Genomic DNA, 21,759 nt, shown 5'->3' with positions numbered 1-21,759 from the left:
CAAATCTTTTTCATTGCTCAGGTGTAAAAAAAAAAAAACAATGCAGGTTGTTAAAACAGCCTCAGTTTTGAGACTTATGCCCAAGTTACCTTTTTTTCCCAGGAGGCTGTGAGACCTAAATGGCCTTAAAGGTATTTATGACACTCGCCCTTTAAGACGTGGCGCATGCGCAAACCGCCGGGAAAGTTAACTCCTGAACTTCGCACAGCCGAAAAATTTTTCTGATTTATAAAGTCAGTGAGCTGACATGGCATTTCGTCGGAGAAACAAGAGCTACCCGTTCTTCAGCCAGGAGTTTCTCATCCAGAACCATGCCGACATCGTGTTCAGCCTGGTGATTTTCATTTTGATCGGGCTGATGTTTGAGGTGAGATGAACTCTGATTCTTTCTTTTCTTCCCTCGTCTCTGTTTGTCTCTCAGCTGTTTTAAGAATGCAGGTCTGTCTGTGCGTTCCTGCACTGATGTGTGAGCTCAAAAAGCTCTTTCTGTCGATTACTTGCAGACTGCATCAGAGGTTCGTTCACACCGACCGATAAGAACGAGAATATCACCTTCTTTCATGTACTTTTTTTTTTTTTTTTTTTTTTTTTACAACTTTTGTTGCCAGTAAGTACTGCTTTTCTGGTCGAAGACATACACGAATTAAAACTTCTTTACATAAATGTTTAACAAAACTGCAAGGCATATCATGGGAGCTGTTTTTTAAAAAGTGAAATATTGCATATTTACTTTTAGTGTTAAACATCTTTAACAGCGCTCTTGGATTCTTTTTTTTTTATTTTTTTTTGCATTAACCAAATGTCTCCGTAATTACCTGCTTTGCTTCCTGTCAAGATGAATAGATTTTCTTGTATTTAACGTGTGCTTCATTCCAGTATACATTGTGTTGTAACAAACTTTAGGAACTGTCTCAAAAATCCCAAAATCATACAGGAAATTTGGCTGTTCCTATTTTCAAAATAAAAGCACGGCACTCGCTCTATCGTAATTAAACCCGCTCCTGTTTATTTTGAAAGGCAGTAGCGGAAGTTACTTTGTTTTCCGCCGCGCACTTTATCTGTTAAGTTAACTGCCACGTCTCACTCTGATCCGCTGCTTGTGGCCACTCTGGCCTTAGCAGCTCCAAAGACCGCTTTGACCAGCCGCTATTTCGGCAAGGACACTCAGCTAGATGGGTCATAGTGGAGGTGGTTCTCCTACCACCCTTCTAAAGCCATCTTCTCCCCACCTCCGGGTATTTAAAGTTTCTGTCCGGAATTCTGGTTGTGAACACACAGCTGGTCGCGTTGAGAATAACTTGAAGGGGGATTTCCTTTTTTTTTTCTGGTTTCAGAAGAAAAGGGGAACTGTAAATTTCATATGAATTTTTCAGATCTTGTTCCCACAGGTCAAATACCCTCTGCTAAACAGAACAAAAGCAGTGAGTTGTTGTGATGGTCAATCCGATGGCAGAGCACCAAGTCTTTCTCAACAGTCCGTGTGCTTTGGCAGCCTTTACTGCTTAAAACAGAAGCAAGCAAATAATGTCCTTTAAGAGGCTTGCTTTTGGACTTTTCACCACTTCACAATGAATGTTATCTCAAGGCACTTGACTAGGAAACATGTGTAATTTGTCCAAATTCCAATCCACTCTTTTCATTCTTTGACTCCCAGTCATACAGTCAGATTCTGACCCTGTGATTGTGAAACTGGGATACTTTGTTTAGATGAGACCATATCGGCAAACGTAGGAAAGAAGATCTAAACTGAACTTTCTGGCCTTCAGTCGAAACACCATGAGTGGCAGAAACCCAACACTGTACGTGGTTCAAGTCCCACCATCTCAGTTGTAAAACATGATGGCAGCATCATGGTGTTTGAATGGTTTTACATTGGTGGAGAATAGTTGTGCCGATCACAGTTGGGTCCAAATTCAGTTCATATTAGTCTGAATAATTCCAATACAGCTCAGTTGTATAGACGGATTCAGATCGTGTTAAGCCAGTTATCTATAATTGTTTTAACGAAAGCATTAAGAAGTTCTGTTTGTATTTTGCCACAGGCCATGTCAATGGAACAATCCAAACATGTGTAAGGAGGTGATCTTATCAGATAATGTTAAAATGACATAAATATCACAGGATTTCCACCGTCATGGTGGCAGAATCAGACTATGAAAATTCTACATACAAAAAAATCCTCAAGTATCTGGTCTTTCCTGTACATTACTCCTGATTACGTTCTTTAACAAGCATATTATCCGTAGGAATTTAGTTCATCTTACTTCTTTCTGTTCCTCCTGTTGACACTGTCTTGATCTATAAAAATACTTTGAAGACCAGTTTGTTGGAGCTGCTTTACTCAGATCACTCACTTGGTTTTGTCCTTTTTTTTTTTTTTTTTTTTCAGGCAACAGCAAAGACAGCCATACTCTTTATTCAGCCCCAGTACAACATCACCACGTTATCACTAGGTAAGAGGTGACGAAATTATATTTATGACCTTGAACACGTTTTTTTTTTCTAACTTAAATGCAGAATATTCCTTTGTATGAATATTCAGCATTATTGTCATTGTGTATTAAGGCAGTCGGCTTCTCCAGGATGTTTTAATAAGCCGGACTGTGTCTTGTGTGTTTCTCCCCTCCTTTGTGTGCTTAGAGGGAGAGGTGACTACGTATCATTATGGATGGAAGGACTGTGCCACCATCCTCTTCTATTTCTTCATCGCTATCATCCTCCATGCTGTAGTTCAGGAGTATCTTCTGGATGTAAGCGCCTAAACTGCCAAGCAAAATGCATTTGCAAATCACAGCATTATATAGTGTCTCCTTACCTTTGTTGCAAGGTGCAACAAAAACCTCACTGTATTATCTATGTGCATAACTGTACCACATTAATGTATACAGGAAGAAGTATTTTCTTCCATTACTGATATAAAATTGCAAACATTTGCCTTTATATTATAAGTTTTCTCCGGGTTTGCCAAATGAAATCATTTCTCGAACACCAAGTTTTGCATTTAAAAATGCAAAAATGCCTGCCTTTAACAGGTATTCATAGAACCTTTTCATTGTATTTGATCAGGAGTTCATGTGACAGGCCAACACAATATGCATGATTGAGAGGAGCAGGTAAAAGAATAACCAGAAATGAAATTTAACGTTTTGGGCTCCATACAAATTGGTAGGAGTAATGTGATTATGACAAGTGTGAAAGATTGTATTTCAAGTCTATCCAAAGGTCAGAAAATAAACTTTTTTCACCTAGCTGGATTTGCACACATCATGATGAGTCACAGTACATCACAAACATTTTCAACACAGGAAAAGGCTGCTTGTGTGTAGCAAAGTCACATAGTATTTGATCTGTCTTAAAATGCAACCAGTCACTAAGGACAAATGAATTTTATTTTAGCACCTTCCAACAGCTTTTCGTTTGCCTTGAAAGGAATGCACTGTTAGAGGAGTGTTTGTCAGCAGCAGCCATAAATGGTATCGCCTGTCTCTTCTTGCCCTGCTTTTTTCTTTTGTTTTGTATCGGTGACACTTCCTGGTGCGCCACGGTGACGAGATCATTGTGACAGGATCCAGTGTCACTCACGTTATCTGTTGTTTTGTTCCTGTCGCAGAAAGTGAACCGCCGCCTTCACCTGTCCAAGAGCAAAAACACCAAGTTTAATGAGTCAGGTCAGCTGGGTGTGTTCCATTTAGTGTCGAGTGTGTGGAGTTTCTACATCCTCATTACAGTGAGTAAAAGATTTTAACTGGTACAACTTCTTATTTATTGATACTCCACAAATATTCCTGAACTTTGGCATGTAGAAATGAGGCAGTTCGAGGGTTTCATTTTGTTCTTTATTATGATCTTTTCTAAATAGGAAGGATATCTTCTGCACCCCAGCAGCCTTTGGGAAAACTACCCCCATTCGCATCTCAGGTAGATATTTACAAGGCTTACTCTTTTACAAATAAATACAGAGCTGCGTGTTCTTATGGTGGTAGACTGGAATATTAAGCAGAAGTCATAAAACATAAGAATTTACATTTAACTGAGTAAAGTCCTGCTGAAAAAATATGCATTCAGATTATTTTTATTCATAATTGGTCACCTGTATAATATCTGAGATGCACTGACAAATTAGATTCTGTCGAGAATTGACAGTTTTTGTTGTTTTTTTATGATGAGACATGACCTGGTTTGAAGTCAAGTAGGAGTGTAATTTAAATTATCCATGTACTCCATTTAGTTCGAATTGCTTTGGCTTGGGTCATCAGAAGGTCGCCGCATTTGCAGGCAAATTTTTGAAAGTGAATTAAAAGTGGAAAAAATAAAAATGTTGAAAAGGAGTCGTATGTTATATGTAGGAAAATGGCCCCAGTGCATAAGTGCAGCGCAGTGCAGCCAATCAGCATATTAAATAATTTTCTTCTTTGTATAAACAAATCATTTATTTATTTTTCTTTTCTTTTTATTTTTTACATCTTAGTAATTAAATATTTTGCGGTAGTTTTCAATTATGTAGAAACTGGCGAATACACGGCCTGCTGTAAACAGTGTTTTTATGAAAACATAAATAAGAAATGAAAAGAGATTTTGCACGAGTGCAAATTAAACATGAGCGGTTAGCTGTCCTTCATATTTTAGGCATCCTTTTTTTTATGCTCGATCAATTCAGAGTTCAGCCTTTTTCATTGCACGACACATAAAAACCTCCTTCCCCTCTGAAAAGTACTATTTCAAAGAAGAAGCCGCCAATGACCCAAAGAACAGCTTCAGAACGGAAACATGTTCTGAAGCTGTTCCGAAACACAATGCTTTGCAGCCGTTTTGCTTCCGTTTAATTCTCCCACCGTTCTTCCGTGTTTGCACTCAAGGTTTCAGGTGAAGTTTTTCTACCTCACTCAGCTGGCCTACTGGCTCCACGCTCTGCCGGAGCTCTACTTCCAGAAAGTACGCAAGGTCAGTGGAGGAGGCCCTGGGAACAGGGGGAGCTCTGGAGCGGGACTAGATAAGCTTCGTTTGTGGACGTCTTGTATAATTTCCCTGCAGATGTGCTAAACAGAATGAGGGGCAGCCTCATGGAAGATATGAGAGCTTGTTGTGTTTCTAAAAATAACTCTGCTCTTTGTTTCAGGAGGAGATTCCACGTCAGCTGCAGTACATCTGCCTTTATCTGCTGCACATCTCTGTAGCTTATTTGTTAAAGTAAGTGTCCGTGAGGAGGAGGGCTGATTGTTAATGCGATAGTGAAGTGTAAGAAGGTTTGCGAAAGAAGTTTGCATTAGTTCTGATAAGAGCAAAGTGCTAAGATAATCCCGCTTGTTTGTTTTGTGGTTTTGCTTGTGTACGTCCTCAAGTTGATTTTTTTTTTTTTTTTTCTCTCTCTTCTGCAGTTTGAGCCGTGTGGGCCTGGTGCTCCTTTTTCTCCAGTACGTGTCAGAACTGGGCTTCCACATTGCGAGGCTCCTGTACTTCACTGATGAGAATCATCAAAAAATGTAAGGGGTTTCTTTCCCAGATAGGTTCCAAGTCATTCAGCTGTAAAAGGCTCATTTGCATTAATGCAGCTGCATGCAGGGCGAATCTGAAAAACGCCACGTTGCTGTGTTGGTTCAGGTTTGATCTGTGGGCGGTGAGCTTCGTGTTTACACGGATGGCCACTCTGACCCTGATGTTCCTCGCCGTGGGCTTTGGTTTGGCCCGCTCTGAGAATCAGGGGCTTGACATAGAGACGGGGAACTTCAACACTGTTCTGATAAGGTGAGCCCTTGTTTAGGCTTTTTTTGACAAATATGAAAAAAAAAAAAAAAACCCCGAATGATCTCAATAAACATTGTACATCTTTAACTGAAATGGGTGCCTGGTACAAGACTGGCTGAAAAATGTATAATGTGATGTTTGGATCAGACCTTCTGGAAACTACAATCTAATGATTAGAACATCTCTTAAACAGGAAGTAGTTATAAGTGTATGAAGCAATCGCATCTAATTGTGAAAGTAGACAAAAATGCTGAGTCATATTTTTTATTTATTTATTTTTTTGGAGATGCGGGTAAAAGACAAGTTATTTTTTTCTTTTTTAGCCTACTCAATGTTTACTCTACTTAAACATTCCCTCTTTATTAGTCAGTTTTATTGTTTGAGAAAAACATGCCACTCTACAGCCAACTCCTATAGCACTATAAAACAACTTTGAAAAAGAATTGTCCTGATTTATTTACCAAACCAACAAAAAAAAGCTCACTTTTAAGTTCACTCTGCTACTATCATCATTTTTTTTTCTTTTTTCCAAAAAAGTATCAGCATTTTTTTAACATGTGAACCTGAGCTGTGTTTTGTTTTGAAAGGTTCCCCTTTAGTCCCCAATAAAATATGAAGATCTTTTTCAATTTAAAAAGAAAACTGCTGCATAAAATACATAAATTCCCTTCTTTAATGGCAGTGTTTACTTTGAAAACTCAACAAAATGAGGCTTGTTGCATTTATACCAACAATATAGAGCAGGAGTTCTTGTAAAGTTTCAAAATTAAATATCCACAGAGATGATAATATATTATCTCTGTGGATGTTCATTTTTATATTTCTAACTATGAAATAATGTGTTGTAAATCTTTTTTCTTCAAGTGAGTCTATGGGTAATAGATGGTGTGAGTGATTTTGAAGCCTTTTGACAACAGGATGTTATTTATCAGACAGAATCAGTTCCTATTAAAAGAGTTTCTGTTCTTTATAATGTGTGGGCTTGATAAAAGTTTGTGGCTGAAATGTTAATTTCTCAATTTTGTTTTTCTTTTAATAAGAAATTGATAAAAGTTGAGCAACATCCAACATTGGTGTATTGAGATGCTAGCATCAGGTTAATTTACTGCCTTGTTAATTATTATTATTATTATTATTTTGAGTATTTATGACAACCGGCCTGCTAGTTTGAATCTGTTTGAACATTGCAATTTTCAAACCAGACTCCCAGCACAAACAGGTCTTTTGGAAAATATTACCAGGCCTATTTAAAAAAAAAAAAAAAGAATGTCAGAGTGAATGGCAGCAGCTCTAATCTTCTCTCGTTTGGGCCTGCTCAGGATGACTGTTCTACTGGTGGTGTGTTTGACTCAATCTTGGCTCCTCTGGAAGTTCATCCGCTTCCAGCTGAGGCGCTGGCGGGAGTTCAGGCACGAACAAGCCGTCCGCAAGAAGGCTACCGCGAAGCAACCCGTACGGCAATTAAAGAGGGACACATGTGAGCTCCTGAGATGATTTTCTTTCATTCCTCATGTCTCGCTCTAACTTTTATGACGCGTCAGAGAATATTCAAACTTTTCTCCCTCTGTCTCCCTGCCAGTCGGTCATCATGAGAACGGGGTGCTTAAAGCCGATAATGGAGTCTCGCAGCGGACAAAGAAGCTCAAATCCCCCTGAGGTGGCACACTTCCTGGCCTCAATGGTGACTTCATCCCTAATTAAGGTTTCTCATCAGCACAGCAGGGAAGCTGAGGGGGAGAGAGCTGCCGCCGGTCACAAAGTTTTGGCTGAGAATGTCCTGTGATGATGATGCAGGGACTCGGTGACTAAAGACTTTTGGCTTGAATGCTGGAATATGAAAATCCAAGGACATCCTTTGAGCCCAACAGACATTTATTCCTCTCATTGTATCAGTATTTGTTTTTTTTTTTTTTTTTTTTTTTTTTCTGTTTTTTGTACGTCCACACAGCCTGTGATCCAACACTAGGGCACACCGTTAGTGATTCATAAACAACAAATAAAAGAAAAAAAAGTAAAGTGAGTACTGTGTGCTGCACATGTTATCTTTGTGTCCATGTTGAATGTGTTTTTGCATACTCTCAAACATAAGTACTGTACTTCAGCTCATACTAGTGAGCTGGCTTGGCTTTGTTTTCCACTCTGCTCTGCCGGGACAGAAAATCGTTGTTGATGAAACGATATGAACTAACCAGCAAAAAAAAAAAGAAAAAAAAATATGCATCATGCATTTGTCACTGGTCACTTAATAGATTTGTATCAAGTATATATTATGGATGTTACCGCATGCCATTTCATGTCTTTTTTTTTCTTTTTTACCCCTCTCTGTTTTGTTTATCATTTACTTTATTAAAAAATACATAGGTCTGAAACAGATGTTTTTTTTTTAAAATTATTATTCTTGTTTTTAAATGTTTCCTGGATTTCTTTTTCAGTCGTGTATTTCTGAAACCCTGTCAGCATGAAGCCTGAGATTTCACTAATTATCTGAAATGACACCAAGCTGGTTTGTAGCCAGCTGAGAGTTCTTTTGCATTTCAGTGGAGGACTTTAGAGTAAACACAGCACCACAGTTTCATTTTATTTGCATAATACTTTATTCATTGCCTTTGGGGGGGGGAAAAAAAATATCCAGAATTTTCTTCAGGTCATGGAGCTGATTATTTTTCTTCACCTGGTAAAACAAGGAGACGCATTAAGTCTTAATTTGTTTGAACTTATGTGGAAAGAGCGACACCTACTGCATGTAAGGAGGACGTAACAAGCAGACAGATGTAGAATCTGAGGTCAATTTAAAAGGTTACAGGAAAAGAAAAAAGGCAGATTTAATGGTTACCTTTTTGCTCCACTGCCATGCCGCTCTCCTTCTCTGCTCCTACCGTTTGTTTCAGTGACTCCAGAGTCTGAGAAGGGACCTGATCTGAGTTGGACTCCAAGTATTTAAGCACGTAGAGGTCTGCATTGATCAGAATGAAGCGGTGGCTGAAAACTGATAAACAGTAAGCTCTGTGTTACTGTCTTGTAACTGGCTTATTGGGCAGATCTCACGGTCCATGTATGACATATTTACAGCACAGCTGTAGCAAGACTTGTAACATTTGCACGACTTCATAACAATCTTTCAGGACTGAAATTAGGATTACCCTCCACAGTGGCTCCAATAACAAGGTCTGCAGGTGTGTAGTACACAGGATTATCCACAGTGGAGCCTGGCTTGGCGACTTGGCACTTTGCCAGAAACTTCCCACTAATAATCCCAGAGTTACGCCTTGGCGTTTCATAAATGCTGATCATGTCGGTGTCCAGGTGGTAGGACAGTATAAAACGCCGGTCTCTGTCTTCAGGGTACGGGGAGTCCTGAGGGACAGTGAAGGAAAACTTAAGTCTGGAGGGACTGAAGCGTTAAGTGTCTCCTTAATGTACCATAACAAGTAAATGTAGTTCACTGTTTGACTTACAGTGCCAGTCAGAATGTGACATACAAGCATTTTTCTACCATTCTTTTTCCAGGTTAAAAGAATTATACGACAAACGGCTTCAATGAAATAAAGTTGCGTATTCAATTAAGCTGACTACAAAATTTCTCTAATCCACAAAGGGTTAAAATTCAAGAAATTAATTGTAGCCTACTTAAAATCAGTTTTACACCATTATCTTGTAGAAACTCTCAGTTGTGTCAAAGTTTCGCGCCAGGAGTACGAACACGGCTACGAATTATGAGTACAGTTTCTTTGACTTGCTAAGGCAAATTTAGGAAAATATTAGTGAACGTTTGAGGCTTTCTATTATTTCGAACCTGTAAATATTTCACTCTGATAAACAAAAGATCACATTGTTCATTAAAGGCCTGAAATTAATGGGACAACAATGTGAATGACGAGCGAATGTAAAACTCTGAGCAGCACTGTATGCTTGGTTGATACTACTGCGGCAGAGTCTATTATTCATCAGTGGAATCTCACCAGCTTGGCAACGTAGCGAAGCTTTTTGTTGCTGTTTACCAATCTCTTCAATATGTTTTGTTTGGGAGGCTCAGGAATTAAAGAATAACAATTTTGGAGAGAGTCTTCAAGAGAGCCAAATCCGTTGTAGGGTGGAATCACCTGTGCCTTTGGAGGGAAACAAACACACTTTAGCATTAGATAATTTAAAAGATGTATGATCTTTGATGAGCAACAGAATGCAGAATTTATGTTTTTTTTTTTTTTTTTCTGCAAATCAGCAAAGCCATACCTTCTTTGATTTGTCTTCCATCTTTGGTATCTCTACAGCTTTCATGTCCATGTCTGGGTAATTCTTCTGGTAATATTCTCTAGTGAAGCCGTCGCAGTCGTACAAAAAGAAGTGATGGCTCAGGAGCTTGATCTTTTGACCCAGCTGGAAGTCTTTGGGGGAAATATACTCCTCTACAAGGTCGTCGGAGATCTCCATCACAATGCTAGGGAAGGTCTCTTAAAGGAGTGGAATTTAATCATGCATCTTCATTTTATGTAGTAGTTCATTGTTTGAGCTTTTTTTTTTTTAAATTAAGTGTGAAAATATTTCGACATAAAATGAAGAAATATTTACATATATCAATAGCTGCGTAGTCGCTTACACATCTTAAAGCATCCTACCTTCTTTGACTTTCTTGGGTATCCTTTGTCGGCTAATGAAAAGAGGGAAAGGGTCGCGGCCACTGTTGCGTTGATGAGCCTCTCTGACATCCACAGTGTCGTCGACCAGGTAATAGTAAATGATGACAGGCCAGGTGTGACTCTGATAAGCATCACATTCGACCCACTGGCCGTAGAATCGGAGCACCTGACCATAAATCAGAAGAAACAGGGAGTTAAGATATAATTAATTAATTAAACAGCTTATGAAGATCATATTAACGCCTTCTAAAAAAAACTTAAGTAGTTGCACTCAAAATTCATGCTTGCCATTCAAAGACGGAGAACTGTATCACTACTGAATTCAAGAATACCGCTTTGAAAGATGGACATGTTTTATAGACTGATTTCTACAATTATTGCTGAAACATGAAAAAGAGAAGTGTATTTCAAACTACTTTACCCTTTTTTGTCTTTCTAGAAATTATTGTGTGTGCTTTGTCGGACCTTGTAATGCAACTGCATGCGATTTTATTTGGCACCCTCTCCACGTAACGAATGTAAATCCCCCTTTCAGAATTGTCTTATTTCTTTGTGGCATATTGTCACCAAGTTGTTAGAAACATTTCTCAGAGATATTGGTCCACATTGACACCATACAGTTACTGATTGGTCCAGTCTCCTACTCTGGTGCATCACCGTCTTGCTGTAAGTCTCCCCAAGAAGATAGATAGTGTGCTCATAAAGGGATGGACATAGACAGCAAAAGTACCAATTTAAGTTTCAGTATTGAAATAAAGGTCAATTAATATACCAAGGCACCCAAACAGTTTCAAGAAAATCTAAAACACATGTTTACACCATCACCAGCAGCAGTTAATCCAAGGAAGGGACACAAACATGCTCTAGCTAGAACTGAGGATTATCAAACCAAGCAAAATGTCCTGCTATTGTCCTTTTTTGGTGAACTTGTGTGAAGTGTCGCGACAGCTTGCTGTTCTTAGTTGACAGGCATGGCACCTGGTGTGTTCTTCTTCTGTAGCATTTCTTGGTTGTAACAAATGGTTATTTGAGCTCTTCCCTTTCCGTCATCTTGAAGTAATCCGCCCATCTGCCCTGAACTTACCATGGAGTCCATATGAAGAAAGCGGTATAATTTCTCGAACTTTGCAGGGCTTTTGTTGACATGTTCTTGGTTTGGTTTGATACTACGGCGTTTGATGTAAGGATCTTCTGGTGTATTTTCTGGCTCATTCAAAACGATGCCCTCACTCTCCATGAACTCCTGTTCAGAGGATGTGAGATATAGACAAAGAGTGTGCATGTTTCCAAAAGCAGACCTATGAATGCCACTGCATCTTTTTTGTGTGAGGTACGCATAGGTGGTAATTACTGTACCTTAGTGAACAAATCACAGTCTGAGATGCGGTACGTGGTCCCATAGACCTCCAGGTCCATAGCAAGGTTGAGATCTTTCCAGTTGTAATAATTCCCAAACTCATTTTTTGGCAAACGCTGACGTTTGATACGCTTGCCTTGTGGTAGCCCAGAGTTCACCACTGATGGCTCGATGATGCACATGCTGTCATCCTCAAGGTAATAGTAAATGGTCACGGGGCGAACACGGTAACTTTCTGCAGGGGAGTGCAAGATTTCCTCCTTGAAGTGTCCATAGAAGCGAAGAACCTAAAACATGGCATGCAAGTAAAAGGAATTTTAAAAAAAAGTACACGCTAACCTGTATCGATATTTTTCTTCGCGATCTCAGACCTTCTTATCGAGTGCCACATGAGCTGGGATGAATTCTTCATATTCCGGCTTATCATACACAGTATATGGCGTCTCAAAGCACAGTTTATCAATCTCGTGGTGAGTTAATGGCTCTGCTGCTAGAACCTCCTTCCCAATGACCACCGAGGGACGATAAGACAGAGCAAAGCCATTCTTATAGCCGAGTGTCTGGGACCGATGGAAGGCTGTCTTCTGCACACACGGAGCACTGAGAAGTCAATAACAAAGGCCTAGCCAAATCACAGTGTAAATCTGGACTTACCAACACTAAGCATGTTCATCAACACAAATAGAAAAGTATGAGCAGCAATGATATAAAAAAATGTAGCTGCTGGATCAAACATTCGCTGTAAATATATTTAGTTTAAAGCCTAAAAAAGGAGTAAAGTGGTGGGTCTTGACATTTTTTTTTTATATTTAAGTAGGATTCATGGCTCTAAACAAGTTTTATTTACTCGGACTGAGAGTAAAAAAAAGCTTGTTGGATTGTAAAGGTTATAATCGCTTTATATTAATCTAGACCTGACAACGTCTTGAATTTACCATTCTGCGTGGACACCCTTGCTGAAAACTGGGTCGCTGAAGCCAGAAATTCTCACATACTCGTATGTTAAGGGGAAAATGTCTTAGCTCTGAAATTCGTTTGTTTTTTCGGACCTTTAAGTTAAACGAGCCCCGACTTGCTGTCTAAAGGAATGCGGTAGCTGCATTTTCATTACTGGGGGACACATAGCTATTTTACGAATAAAATTGAACTTCTTAAACAAGACCTTAAATCCTTAAAAAAAAAATAATAATAATAATAAAATATGTTCAACAACTTACCGCCAGATCCCGAAATGTGTATCCAGGTATAAATGGTAATCCGTTATTCCACTCGGTGGACATTTTCTGTATCGACTTTCTTCTGAAATTTCCTTCACTCTAAAAGCCTGGTAATTCCCTGTTTTAGGAAATTAAAAGGATTTTTTTTTCTTTGACTCGAGCAGCTGCACACTTCCACTGTTTAGGTTATGGTATCCATGGAAACCGTAAGCCGACAACAATTTTAAAGCAAAATGCGGAATTATTTTTTAACCACACCGAAAATGACACGAGACAGATTCATCCAAGCTGATGAATCAATACGGATTTCAAAACTGTTATTTCTTATCACAGCGGCCTGAAGTTTGTTTCAGTGTAACACAAGTTGCATAACTGTTATTCAGCCAGCAGGTGGCAACAAAGCTCACATCTGACTGAGACCAGCTGACTTGAGTTGCACTGTGCTGCTTGTTTCCTTCTATTATTAAAGATATGATTACGTTGTTTTTCTCCTACTTATTGATTTATCCAGGTACGCTGTTGAGTACCACTTCTCATTTACGAACATGACCTGGCTACAAACCAAAATAGAAAAACAACATACAGTGTATGAAGACCAAAAGTACTTGAGTTTTATGTGGTAAAGAGCACATATTTAAATGTTTTTGAAGAGAAAAATAAGAAAAGAAAGAAAAGACAATGTGGATGATCACTTAATTTGAACAGTTTATTTAAAGCACAGATGACATAGTTTATTCTGACAGATAGCAAAGTTTAATTTATTTATCACATAGGCATAATAGTCCATGTGGACTGGTCCGTTATAATAATATCTCTGAAATGCCCTGTGTGTTCTGTAACAAAACTCTGTTAAAATATTACAAAGCCAAAGGCCGTAGCTTATGTTATCAAACTGGCAATGTGACTGAAAAACAAAAGCAGGTTACATGTCAGCTAGGGGGGTGCATCTCAATAAATTAGAATATCATCAAATAACTCATTCATGACAATAGCTGAATTCAAAAGCAAGAGCTTAAGCTTTTTGATTTGGATGAATAAGGCTTACAGCTAATAAATAACCAGGAGGTTAGTTAGAAAAAACCACAAAAAAAAAAAAAAAAAAAATTTTTTGAATGCATAAATGTTAGCCTAATGAATTGTATGCCCATGTTCCATGGATTAAATTTGCTCGACTTGGTCTGAACTTCTCCTGGAATACATCCATCCATTAAACGTAATGTTAATACGCTTGAAGACAGCAGTCTCTGCACCAGCAGTTTGTGTAATAACATGAGGATTGTGTAAGATAACAGTAAAAAAAAAAAAAAAAAAAAAAAAAAAAGTGTTTTTATTGGTCTTATCTCTTAAAAATTTGCTCAATAACTGAATGTTGTGTTTTTACTAGCTGCACCTCATATTAATCAAAGTTAACAGAAACAAATGTTTGAAATAAGCCACTCTGATTGAATTTCATGTTTGAACGGATTGACTTGTACAAATGAACTTTTCAATGCATTCTAATTTACTTATACCTGCTTGTAGCCTACTTGTTTATTGTGCAGAGCTGGTTCCTTCTTCAGATAGCCACAAACATCTGCTCAGGACCTCTAGCTTTACAATTGGCGGTAGCCCAGCACTCCACACAATGTTTAAGGAGTGAAGACCAAAACAGGAAAAAAACAAACAAAAAACAAAAACGTTCAAGCAAAACCACTGGTACGAAACTGGTATATTGTTGTAATTTTCATATCCGTCAGAGTACATAGCAAGTGCAATATTAAATAGAAACATTCAGATGTGACACAAGCTTCACCTTACCATTGCGACTTTACTGTAATAGTGGCATGCAAATGAAGTATTTCGAGTTAATTAGCTCACCTGTTTAAAACATTTGTTAAATTCTACCAACTATCTTCCACAGCTAGGAAAAGGCACTGATCTGTGAATTACTGTATCAAAAATAAGGTTATAAATCATTAAAAACCTCTTGGAGGCTCTTTGCATCATATTTCTAGCTATTTTCTTTCAATGCCTTAAAAAAAAAAAAAAAAAAAAGAATTTATTTGGTCTGCTGATGACCCCACTTTTTTTTTTTTTTTTTTTTTTTTTTTTTTTTTTTTTTTAGGAAGAAAGCGCATCAGCCAAACACAGAAACACTAGGATTGCATCCCTGAGGTGCCAGACAACTTTTGTCACGTATAAAAATATTTAAAAAATAAACCATACTTGAGAGCAAAAGGTCAACATCTATTAAATATTATAAAATACGTCTCATAAGGATTGAGATGAATCCCTCGCACTCACACAAGCACACGCACGCACACAAAATCTTTTGGTTTTACGAAGCTCAAAGGCAGCATGGTTCACTGTGGAAAGATTGTCTTAATTCATCTCATTGTCAAGCGCACTTTTTTTTTTTTTTCTTTTCTTTGTTGAAGTTCATACTGAATACTGGAGAGTAGAGAGCAGAACGCTCAAAGTTTCACAGTCTCATCCAGCTGCCAAGTGTTCTGTGTGTAATAGACCCCTGTGAGGCCGTGGTCCTTCGGCCTCCATGTAGTCTCTGCAGGCCTGTGTATGTCCAAGGCAACCAACCCATAAATCCCGACTTCAAAAAGGCCTGCTGAAGTCAACGGAGAGTCGGTGTTGCCCCTTCACCCCTCACTTCCGGCAGTAAGGGCGAGCCGTGAGGTAAGCTTGCCGTGCGGAGCCCAAGCTTATTGTTTGACTGAGGGGGGGGGGGGGGCTGCACCTTATGACACCCAGTGGAACACGCAGACCACCCTACAAGCCTGCAAAAAACCTCCCCTCTGTTTTCAGAGTCCACAGCTGCATTTGCATGCTTGCTTCCAAAGCTCCGTGCCGGCCTTCTCCGGTTCCTGCCCTCATGACCAAGTGCCTCCTGGATTTAGTTCAAGGAAGTCTTCAACAAGAACGACCGAAGGCGGCACTCAGTAATACCGATTGAGGCTCCGTGTCCCTGGGATGTCGGGCTGCCCGTTCATCCAGATCTCCCGTATGATCCGCTCCCTCTCCTCGAGCCGCTGGGCTCGCTCCAACTCCTCCGCTGACGTGAAAACGTTCATGTTGAGCGTGCGCTCGAAGCGCCTGTGCCTCCGCGCCGACAGGTCCGACGTGGTGTCCCAGTCCGAGTCCGAGTCGCTGGAGTCCGAGGATGAGTGGGCGGGGCGGGGCGGTTTCTTGACGGCTGGCCGCTTCCGAGACTGGCAGTCTGTGCGACAGGAGATCTGGACCACCAGGGCAAAGAGGGTGAGGAAGAGGCCCAGACACACACCGCAGACGAAGAACAGCGCGGCCCTTTCGGGATGATCTGTTTTTGAAGAGAAGGAGCATCAGAAGAGGAAAAGTTCCAAATTAGTGGGTTTCTAATAGGAAACAGGGCAAAAATTTGATTAGACCTAATTAGATATCTAATTTAAGTAGGCCTATTGGGAATTTATGTAAACATTATATTATATTTATAAAAACAAACAGCATGCCAAAACGTTTTCAGGCTTTAAAAGCATTAAAAACACAGGCGGACAACAATATGGAGATGGAACAAACTTGGACTGAACTATTTTCCATTATTAAAAATAATTAATATACAACGTAGATTTATTTTTATTTTTTAACCATTTAAAGAATGTGTTTGAAGGTCATGTTTTCCAAAAATTTCAATTTGATAATTGCATTAAGAATAATTGAAATGAATGAATCAATAAGTATGGAGCATCTGTTTGGTAGTCTTCCACATTTCTGCGAGCATTTCAGACGTTCTCTTCTCTTGTGAGCGAAACAAGCTGGTCTAAGCACAAAATGAAGAAAAACGTCATCCTGAGAGAACAGATCTCAGATTCTTCTTTGCAAAAAATACACTCCAAATTCTGAGAATTTTGTTTGTCCTCAAGGAAGAAATCCCACTTTGCAATCATCTCCGTGGTTTGGCTCTCACTGGTTGTTTACATTTAGCTCCGCTGCGGCGAAATCGATGGATCCACATGATCTTTTGACTACACTGAGAAAAAAATAATCTCAGCATTTTTGAAACTGCATCATCACACTCACTTATGCACTTGAAGTTTCAACTAAAGAAGAAATAATAATAATAAAAAAAGAAAACATATTCTTTGACTGTGGCGTAACTTCTGCAGCAAACATTTTTTGATCATAAAATATTATTACTATTAAATACGCAAGAAAGTTTTTAGTTTGTGCGAGCTAATGTTCTTGGATGTTTATTTTTATGCATACACAATGCATTTCGTTGCAAATAAACAATTTTTTCGGTCACAGAGTTGGATATAAAACCCTCTAATAAAGTCTGTTCAGATGACCTAAAGTTTTTCTCCTCCTTTTGCCCTTTTTTCCTTCATGATATCAGATGAGTGCAATCACCACTACGGCTGACATCTGGATATTCTGTGATGCCTCATTAGATTTCGCCAACAGCGTCCTACCTGATATGTAGGTGTACGCCGCCAGTGCATTGCTGATGAGGGCCATGTTGGCTCTGGAGGTGGAGTTGATCACAGGGTTCATGCCTGATGGCTGTGATGAACTGTTTCCGCCGCCTCTTCTGGTGTCAGATGGTTTCTTCTTGTCGGGGCTCCGAGCTAAAGGTTGCAGTTTTAAAAGCAGTAAGTCACCGCGAGGCTTCAACTTCGAGCCCATTATGTTCAGTGCAAGCAATTCATCATTACGAGGGTAATTTATGGCAAAAACAAGTGCGTATTGTGCAAACATCCGTCAGAAAACTGAGTCACCTAAGGCCTCTCAGGAGAATTTCGCTATGTTTTGTCAAAGACGCACAGAGAAATTCAGAAGGTGGAACAACATCTGCTTCTGTTTGATTTACTCTGACTCAAAAACTTTAAGCGACAGAAAACCACATGGAAATAGTTTTCAGTTTGGCAACATTTCAAAACTAGCCCCCTATGTCTCAGGAGCTTGTGTTCATAAAAAGTAACAGCTTTTTGCTACTCTGGATTTTCGTCATTTCTATTTGTGTTGCCTTTGGTCATCTATGTCCCGGTGTAATTGTTGCTCTTTTTAGCCAGAACATGATCTCCATGAATGAACAATGCACCTCCAGAAAAATAACCTAAAAACAGATGCGAGATGCATCCGAGTGTGGTTACACTGTCATGCTACTACGGTTGGACTTTTTTGTTTGGTGAAGGTAAGCAGGCTTTGGTAAACTGTCTTACCTCTAATTGCAGGTTTCTTAAGGTGTGTCAGACTTTTTTATCTGATAAATACAGCTTAGATTGGGGTTGCTCACCGTGCAGTTAAGTGGTTCCACCTGGACCCATTAATGTGGCGAGCACCTAAGTCCAACATTCAACCTGGGTATCTCTCTTTATATCAAACACTAAAATATCCACAAAACCGTGAACAGAAAACACAGGAAACAGAAGAATGTTGCTTCAATAATAAAAAAAAAATCTTAAAATATAAAAATCTATTTGGTTGTTCTAACCACTTTATATTAATTATAAATACTTTGTTTGCATACACTTTGTTTAATGTGATAACTAATCCTGTAACTGTTTTCCTGCGACATACGTCTGTCTGCCATTGTACAGTCACATTAGAGATAAAAACAGGTTTTTCCCGATAAACTCGTAAAGGATTTTTTTTTTTTAAGTTGTTCAAGGAAGTGAATCTATTCATGAGTCAGAGGCTGTCAGTGCTGCATCATTCCCAGTTCCCCTGTGCTTCCCCCCCGCCCCCTCTCTATTAACTCCTTGTTCATTCAAGCATCCTCCTGATCAGTACTGTGCCGGTAGCTGAGCAGAGTAATGAGTGTTGGATGTGAGCCAGTGTCCCTAAAGAATGAAGCTTTGTTTGAGTTTTCTTCATTGCCAGGCTCTCCACTTTTTTCCAATTTCAGTCTTTCTCTGTCTTTTTACCTCCCTGGATGTTTGACATTATAAGACGGGGTTAGACTATGCTTACATGCAGGCTAATCAGTGGATCCCCGAATGCTTAATGTTTGAAAGGCCACTGATCACAACGTGAACTCGACACATATGGAAACAGTTACACATGTGACTTTTTAGTATACACATACCTCTAAACTTGAGCCATAAATTATGATTGGTCTTGAGTCCTGGAAGGCTTCAAGACTGTTCAAGTGTTCTCTTTAAAAGGCTGAACGTTTGAGTCTGGAGCTATCAGCTTGTGCATTTGCTCTGTTGCTTACTTGGAACAGTGTTCTGGCCTGAACTTCCCCCAGAAGGCCCGTCTCCCACCACATTGGGGTCACGGGTGGCAGAGGGTGGGTGGTACACCGGTGGTCTGCGGCCTGGCTCCTGGAGCAGTCTCTTTGACACTTCAAAGAAGGGAAAAGCAAAGTTAAAGAGTTAGTCGAAGGAGCAGATAATTAAAGAAAAATATCTTTTTTTTTTCCTAAGGTACTACTAAATAAATGTTTAACAACTTCTGTATATTTAATGTAATGCTAGCCTTATAGATAAGTGGCTTACATAGGTATTTGCAGCTTAATATAACTGCTTCAAGCCACAATGATGAAAGAAATTAGCAAATTTCCCACCTTAAAAAAAAGTAGACTCGTGAATAAGATGCAAGAGAAAGTGAACACAGTTTGTTAACAGCAGTAAGAATACGTTTTGGTTTTCGATTCACAAAAATAGCGAGTAGATTGTGTTATTTGTTTTAGTTTTGAATTTTTGGGTAAAACCCCTGATGCATCACTTGTACAGGGAGAATCTCATACCTGCCTGTAGTTGTGGCTTAGTATTCTCTACATGAGCTCTGTAAGCCCTTGTAGAGACTAAGTATAAGCTTAGTCTCTACAAGGCTTTTCCAATTGCAAGCCATGATTTCCATTTTTTATTCGGAACTAATCTTTCAATGAAACTAAAGATCCAAGACAGGCTACAGCAGACGCCAGAGATGCTTAACAGATGCTGCTGATGAAGACTGAGAGTTTCCCTAATGCCTGGTGCGTTTCATTAAAGCTAAAAACGAAAGAAAAACAATCATTAAACAGCTACTGTACGAAGGAGACAGATGTAGAGAACATCCTGGCCATGACTCACACTCCTCCTCGTGCTACTCACCGATTCCCAAAAGTTAGCTCCCCCATCTCCCCTTTGCAGCCCCCCTGCCACCACTGCTACCCCCGTATCCTAACAGCCCCCCGTGAGTCAGAGAGTCTGAACTCTTTCCCCCCCCAGACACAAACCCACAATGCAGTGGGTTATACATTCCTGTTCGCTCAAATGTGGTTTTTCCAGACCAGGCCACGCTCCGGTCACCTTGTTTATCTCCCTTGTTGTATCTGCAGTGATTTGCAGCTCCACAGATGAACGGCTGTCCGGCTTTCTGCTGTTCTCTCGCGTTCATCTCTCTGGACAAGCAATTGGACGATGAGGAAAGATTTGCTCCGTGTTACTGCAGGCATCATCAGCTCTCCTAATACTCAGATTCTGACACGTGATTGAGGCCGAAAAAAAAAAAAGAAAGAGAAAAAACAGACAAAAACGTCCAGTTTGTTTAAAATCTGGGGAAATAAATATACTTTCCTGGGTTGTCATTTGGCTGTGATCCAAAAGCCAATCAAAACTAAGGAAGGAGCTGAGCAGACCACACTCCTTCCAGTCACTGGATACTTATCCCCTAGACATATTACAAGGCTTTTCCAATTGCAAGCAATAATGAAAATATAACCACTGACATTCAAAGCTTTTACTCTCTGGGAATTCTGTTTGGCAGAGTTATGCGCTTATCTGTACAGCACTGTGTAACTGCTGGAGAACATTTCATTGCCTTAATAATAATTAGATTTACATCATATTAAAAGGGAACAGCAGTCTGAATTCCAAACTATTTGCAATTGTCCCAAGTGACCTCCAAAAAAGCAGTCATACTGCCGCTTTAATTGGTGTCCAGAGGAAAATATAATGGTTATAAGGGTTGGTAAAATGTGAGCAGATTCTTTGCAGAACTTTACCACCATTTCAAGGAACAATCTGGCAGCACTGGACTGAAAAGTGATGTCAAGTTTGAATTAAACCAGGTAATTTATACCGTATGTTTGTAATTGAGTATAAGCGCTTATTGTTGCATGAGGACATTGTGTGTTTTAAATTTGCCGTTTTTTTCCCCCACAAAAGTTCTGGTTCAGAAACAATGTGTAGCATCACACCTGATATGATTTCAAATATTTCTTTAAACGTCTTGGCAAACGAAACATTAATTGATGTTAAAAAAAAAAAAAAAAAAAAAAAAAAAATATATATATATATATATATATATATATATATATATATATATATATATATATATATATATATATATATATATATATATATATATATATATATATATATATATATATATAGTGGTGTGTAATGGTGCAACCGTTTGTCAAAAATGATCATCTTTACAAATGAATTTTTCCAACTGGAGGAAAAGCGGATAAAACGGTAGATTCAGTCACAGTGGTCCAGCTGGTGGAAACAGTGGCTGTTTAAATTTAGTCAGAGGAATGTGAAAGGTCATAAACTAGAATGCTTTTAGGTTTTGGCCTTCAGATGAACCAGTTAACTCACTAGAGAAATAAAGACCAGCGATGCAGCCTGAATAAATGTACATGTATACACAAGGGGGTCTAAAAGACAGTTATTGACTCCGTATTTGTTTCGGTCCGCTATTCACTCAAATTCCAAATGGTTTTAACCATGTTTCCAGTTGCAGAAGCATATATTCTTACATTTAAATACTTCCCTGTAATTGTACCAGGTCATGTGGCAAACCAAAGCAATATATCAAATTTGGAAGTAGGAGAAACAGCAAAGTT

At 39.1% G+C, this 21,759-nt stretch overlaps 3 protein-coding genes across 3 annotated transcripts in view; 1 reads left to right on the top strand and 2 right to left on the bottom strand.

Annotated features, from left to right (window-relative positions):
- The first annotated feature begins 160 nt into the window (after positions 1–160).
- Positions 161–8,111, top strand: tram2 (translocation associated membrane protein 2). Its single transcript, XM_014991840.2, has 11 exons — positions 161–367; positions 2,390–2,453; positions 2,641–2,750; positions 3,611–3,727; positions 3,860–3,918; positions 4,857–4,941; positions 5,117–5,187; positions 5,376–5,480; positions 5,599–5,742; positions 7,062–7,219; positions 7,322–8,111. The coding sequence occupies exons 1-11, from the start codon at positions 248–250 to the stop codon at positions 7,396–7,398; spliced, it is 1,110 nt and encodes a 369-aa protein (XP_014847326.1). The 5' UTR covers positions 161–247; the 3' UTR covers positions 7,399–8,111.
- A 288-nt stretch (positions 8,112–8,399) lies between these two features.
- On the bottom strand, positions 8,400–13,013 carry efhc1 (EF-hand domain (C-terminal) containing 1). Its single transcript, XM_088002269.1, has 9 exons — positions 12,951–13,013; positions 12,105–12,317; positions 11,733–12,020; positions 11,461–11,619; positions 10,356–10,542; positions 9,973–10,190; positions 8,883–9,096; positions 8,576–8,728; positions 8,400–8,413 (listed from the first exon to the last, which is right to left on the bottom strand). Exons 1-9 carry the CDS (start codon positions 13,011–13,013, stop codon positions 8,400–8,402), a joined length of 1,509 nt encoding a protein of 502 aa, XP_087858395.1.
- A 629-nt stretch (positions 13,014–13,642) lies between these two features.
- Positions 13,643–21,759, bottom strand: part of eva1aa (eva-1 homolog A, regulator of programmed cell death a) — a 70,078-nt gene continuing 61,961 nt past the window's right edge. Inside the window, exons 6-8 of the mRNA XM_014991842.2 lie at positions 19,138–19,266; positions 17,390–17,545; positions 13,643–16,260 (exon numbers count right to left, since the gene is read on the bottom strand). Of these exons, the coding sequence (XP_014847328.2) occupies positions 15,881–16,260; positions 17,390–17,545; positions 19,138–19,266 (665 nt within the window). The 3' untranslated portion in view covers positions 13,643–15,880. The remainder of the gene's footprint in view (positions 16,261–17,389; positions 17,546–19,137; positions 19,267–21,759) is intronic.

Source organism: Poecilia mexicana, unplaced genomic scaffold (assembly GCF_051168715.1).
Source record: "Poecilia mexicana isolate PSO_F unplaced genomic scaffold, ASM5116871v1 scaffold_21, whole genome shotgun sequence".
Taxonomy (NCBI): Eukaryota; Metazoa; Chordata; class Actinopteri; order Cyprinodontiformes; family Poeciliidae; genus Poecilia; species Poecilia mexicana.
The sequence above is the reverse complement of the archived record's forward strand: the minus strand, read 5'-3'. Positions and strand labels throughout refer to the sequence as shown.

Bases quoted from the DNA above. Each gene is read 5' to 3' on its own strand.
- tram2 (XM_014991840.2), top strand. From the start codon at position 248: ATGGCATTTCGTCGGAGAAACAAGAGCTACCCGTTCTTCAGCCAGGAG. The intron at 3,728-3,859 runs GTGAGTAAAAGA...TTTTCTAAATAG, and splicing joins GTTTCTACATCCTCATTACA to GAAGGATATCTTCTGCACCC. The intron at 5,188-5,375 runs GTAAGTGTCCGT...TCTCTTCTGCAG, and splicing joins TCTGTAGCTTATTTGTTAAA to TTTGAGCCGTGTGGGCCTGG.
- efhc1 (XM_088002269.1), bottom strand. From the start codon at position 13,013: ATGTCCACCGAGTGGAATAACGGATTACCATTTATACCTGGATACACA. The intron at 11,620-11,732 runs GTACAGTAATTA...TCCTCTGAACAG, and splicing joins ACTGTGATTTGTTCACTAAG to GAGTTCATGGAGAGTGAGGG. The intron at 10,543-11,460 runs GTAAGTTCAGGG...ATTTATGGTCAG, and splicing joins TTCTTCATATGGACTCCATG to GTGCTCCGATTCTACGGCCA.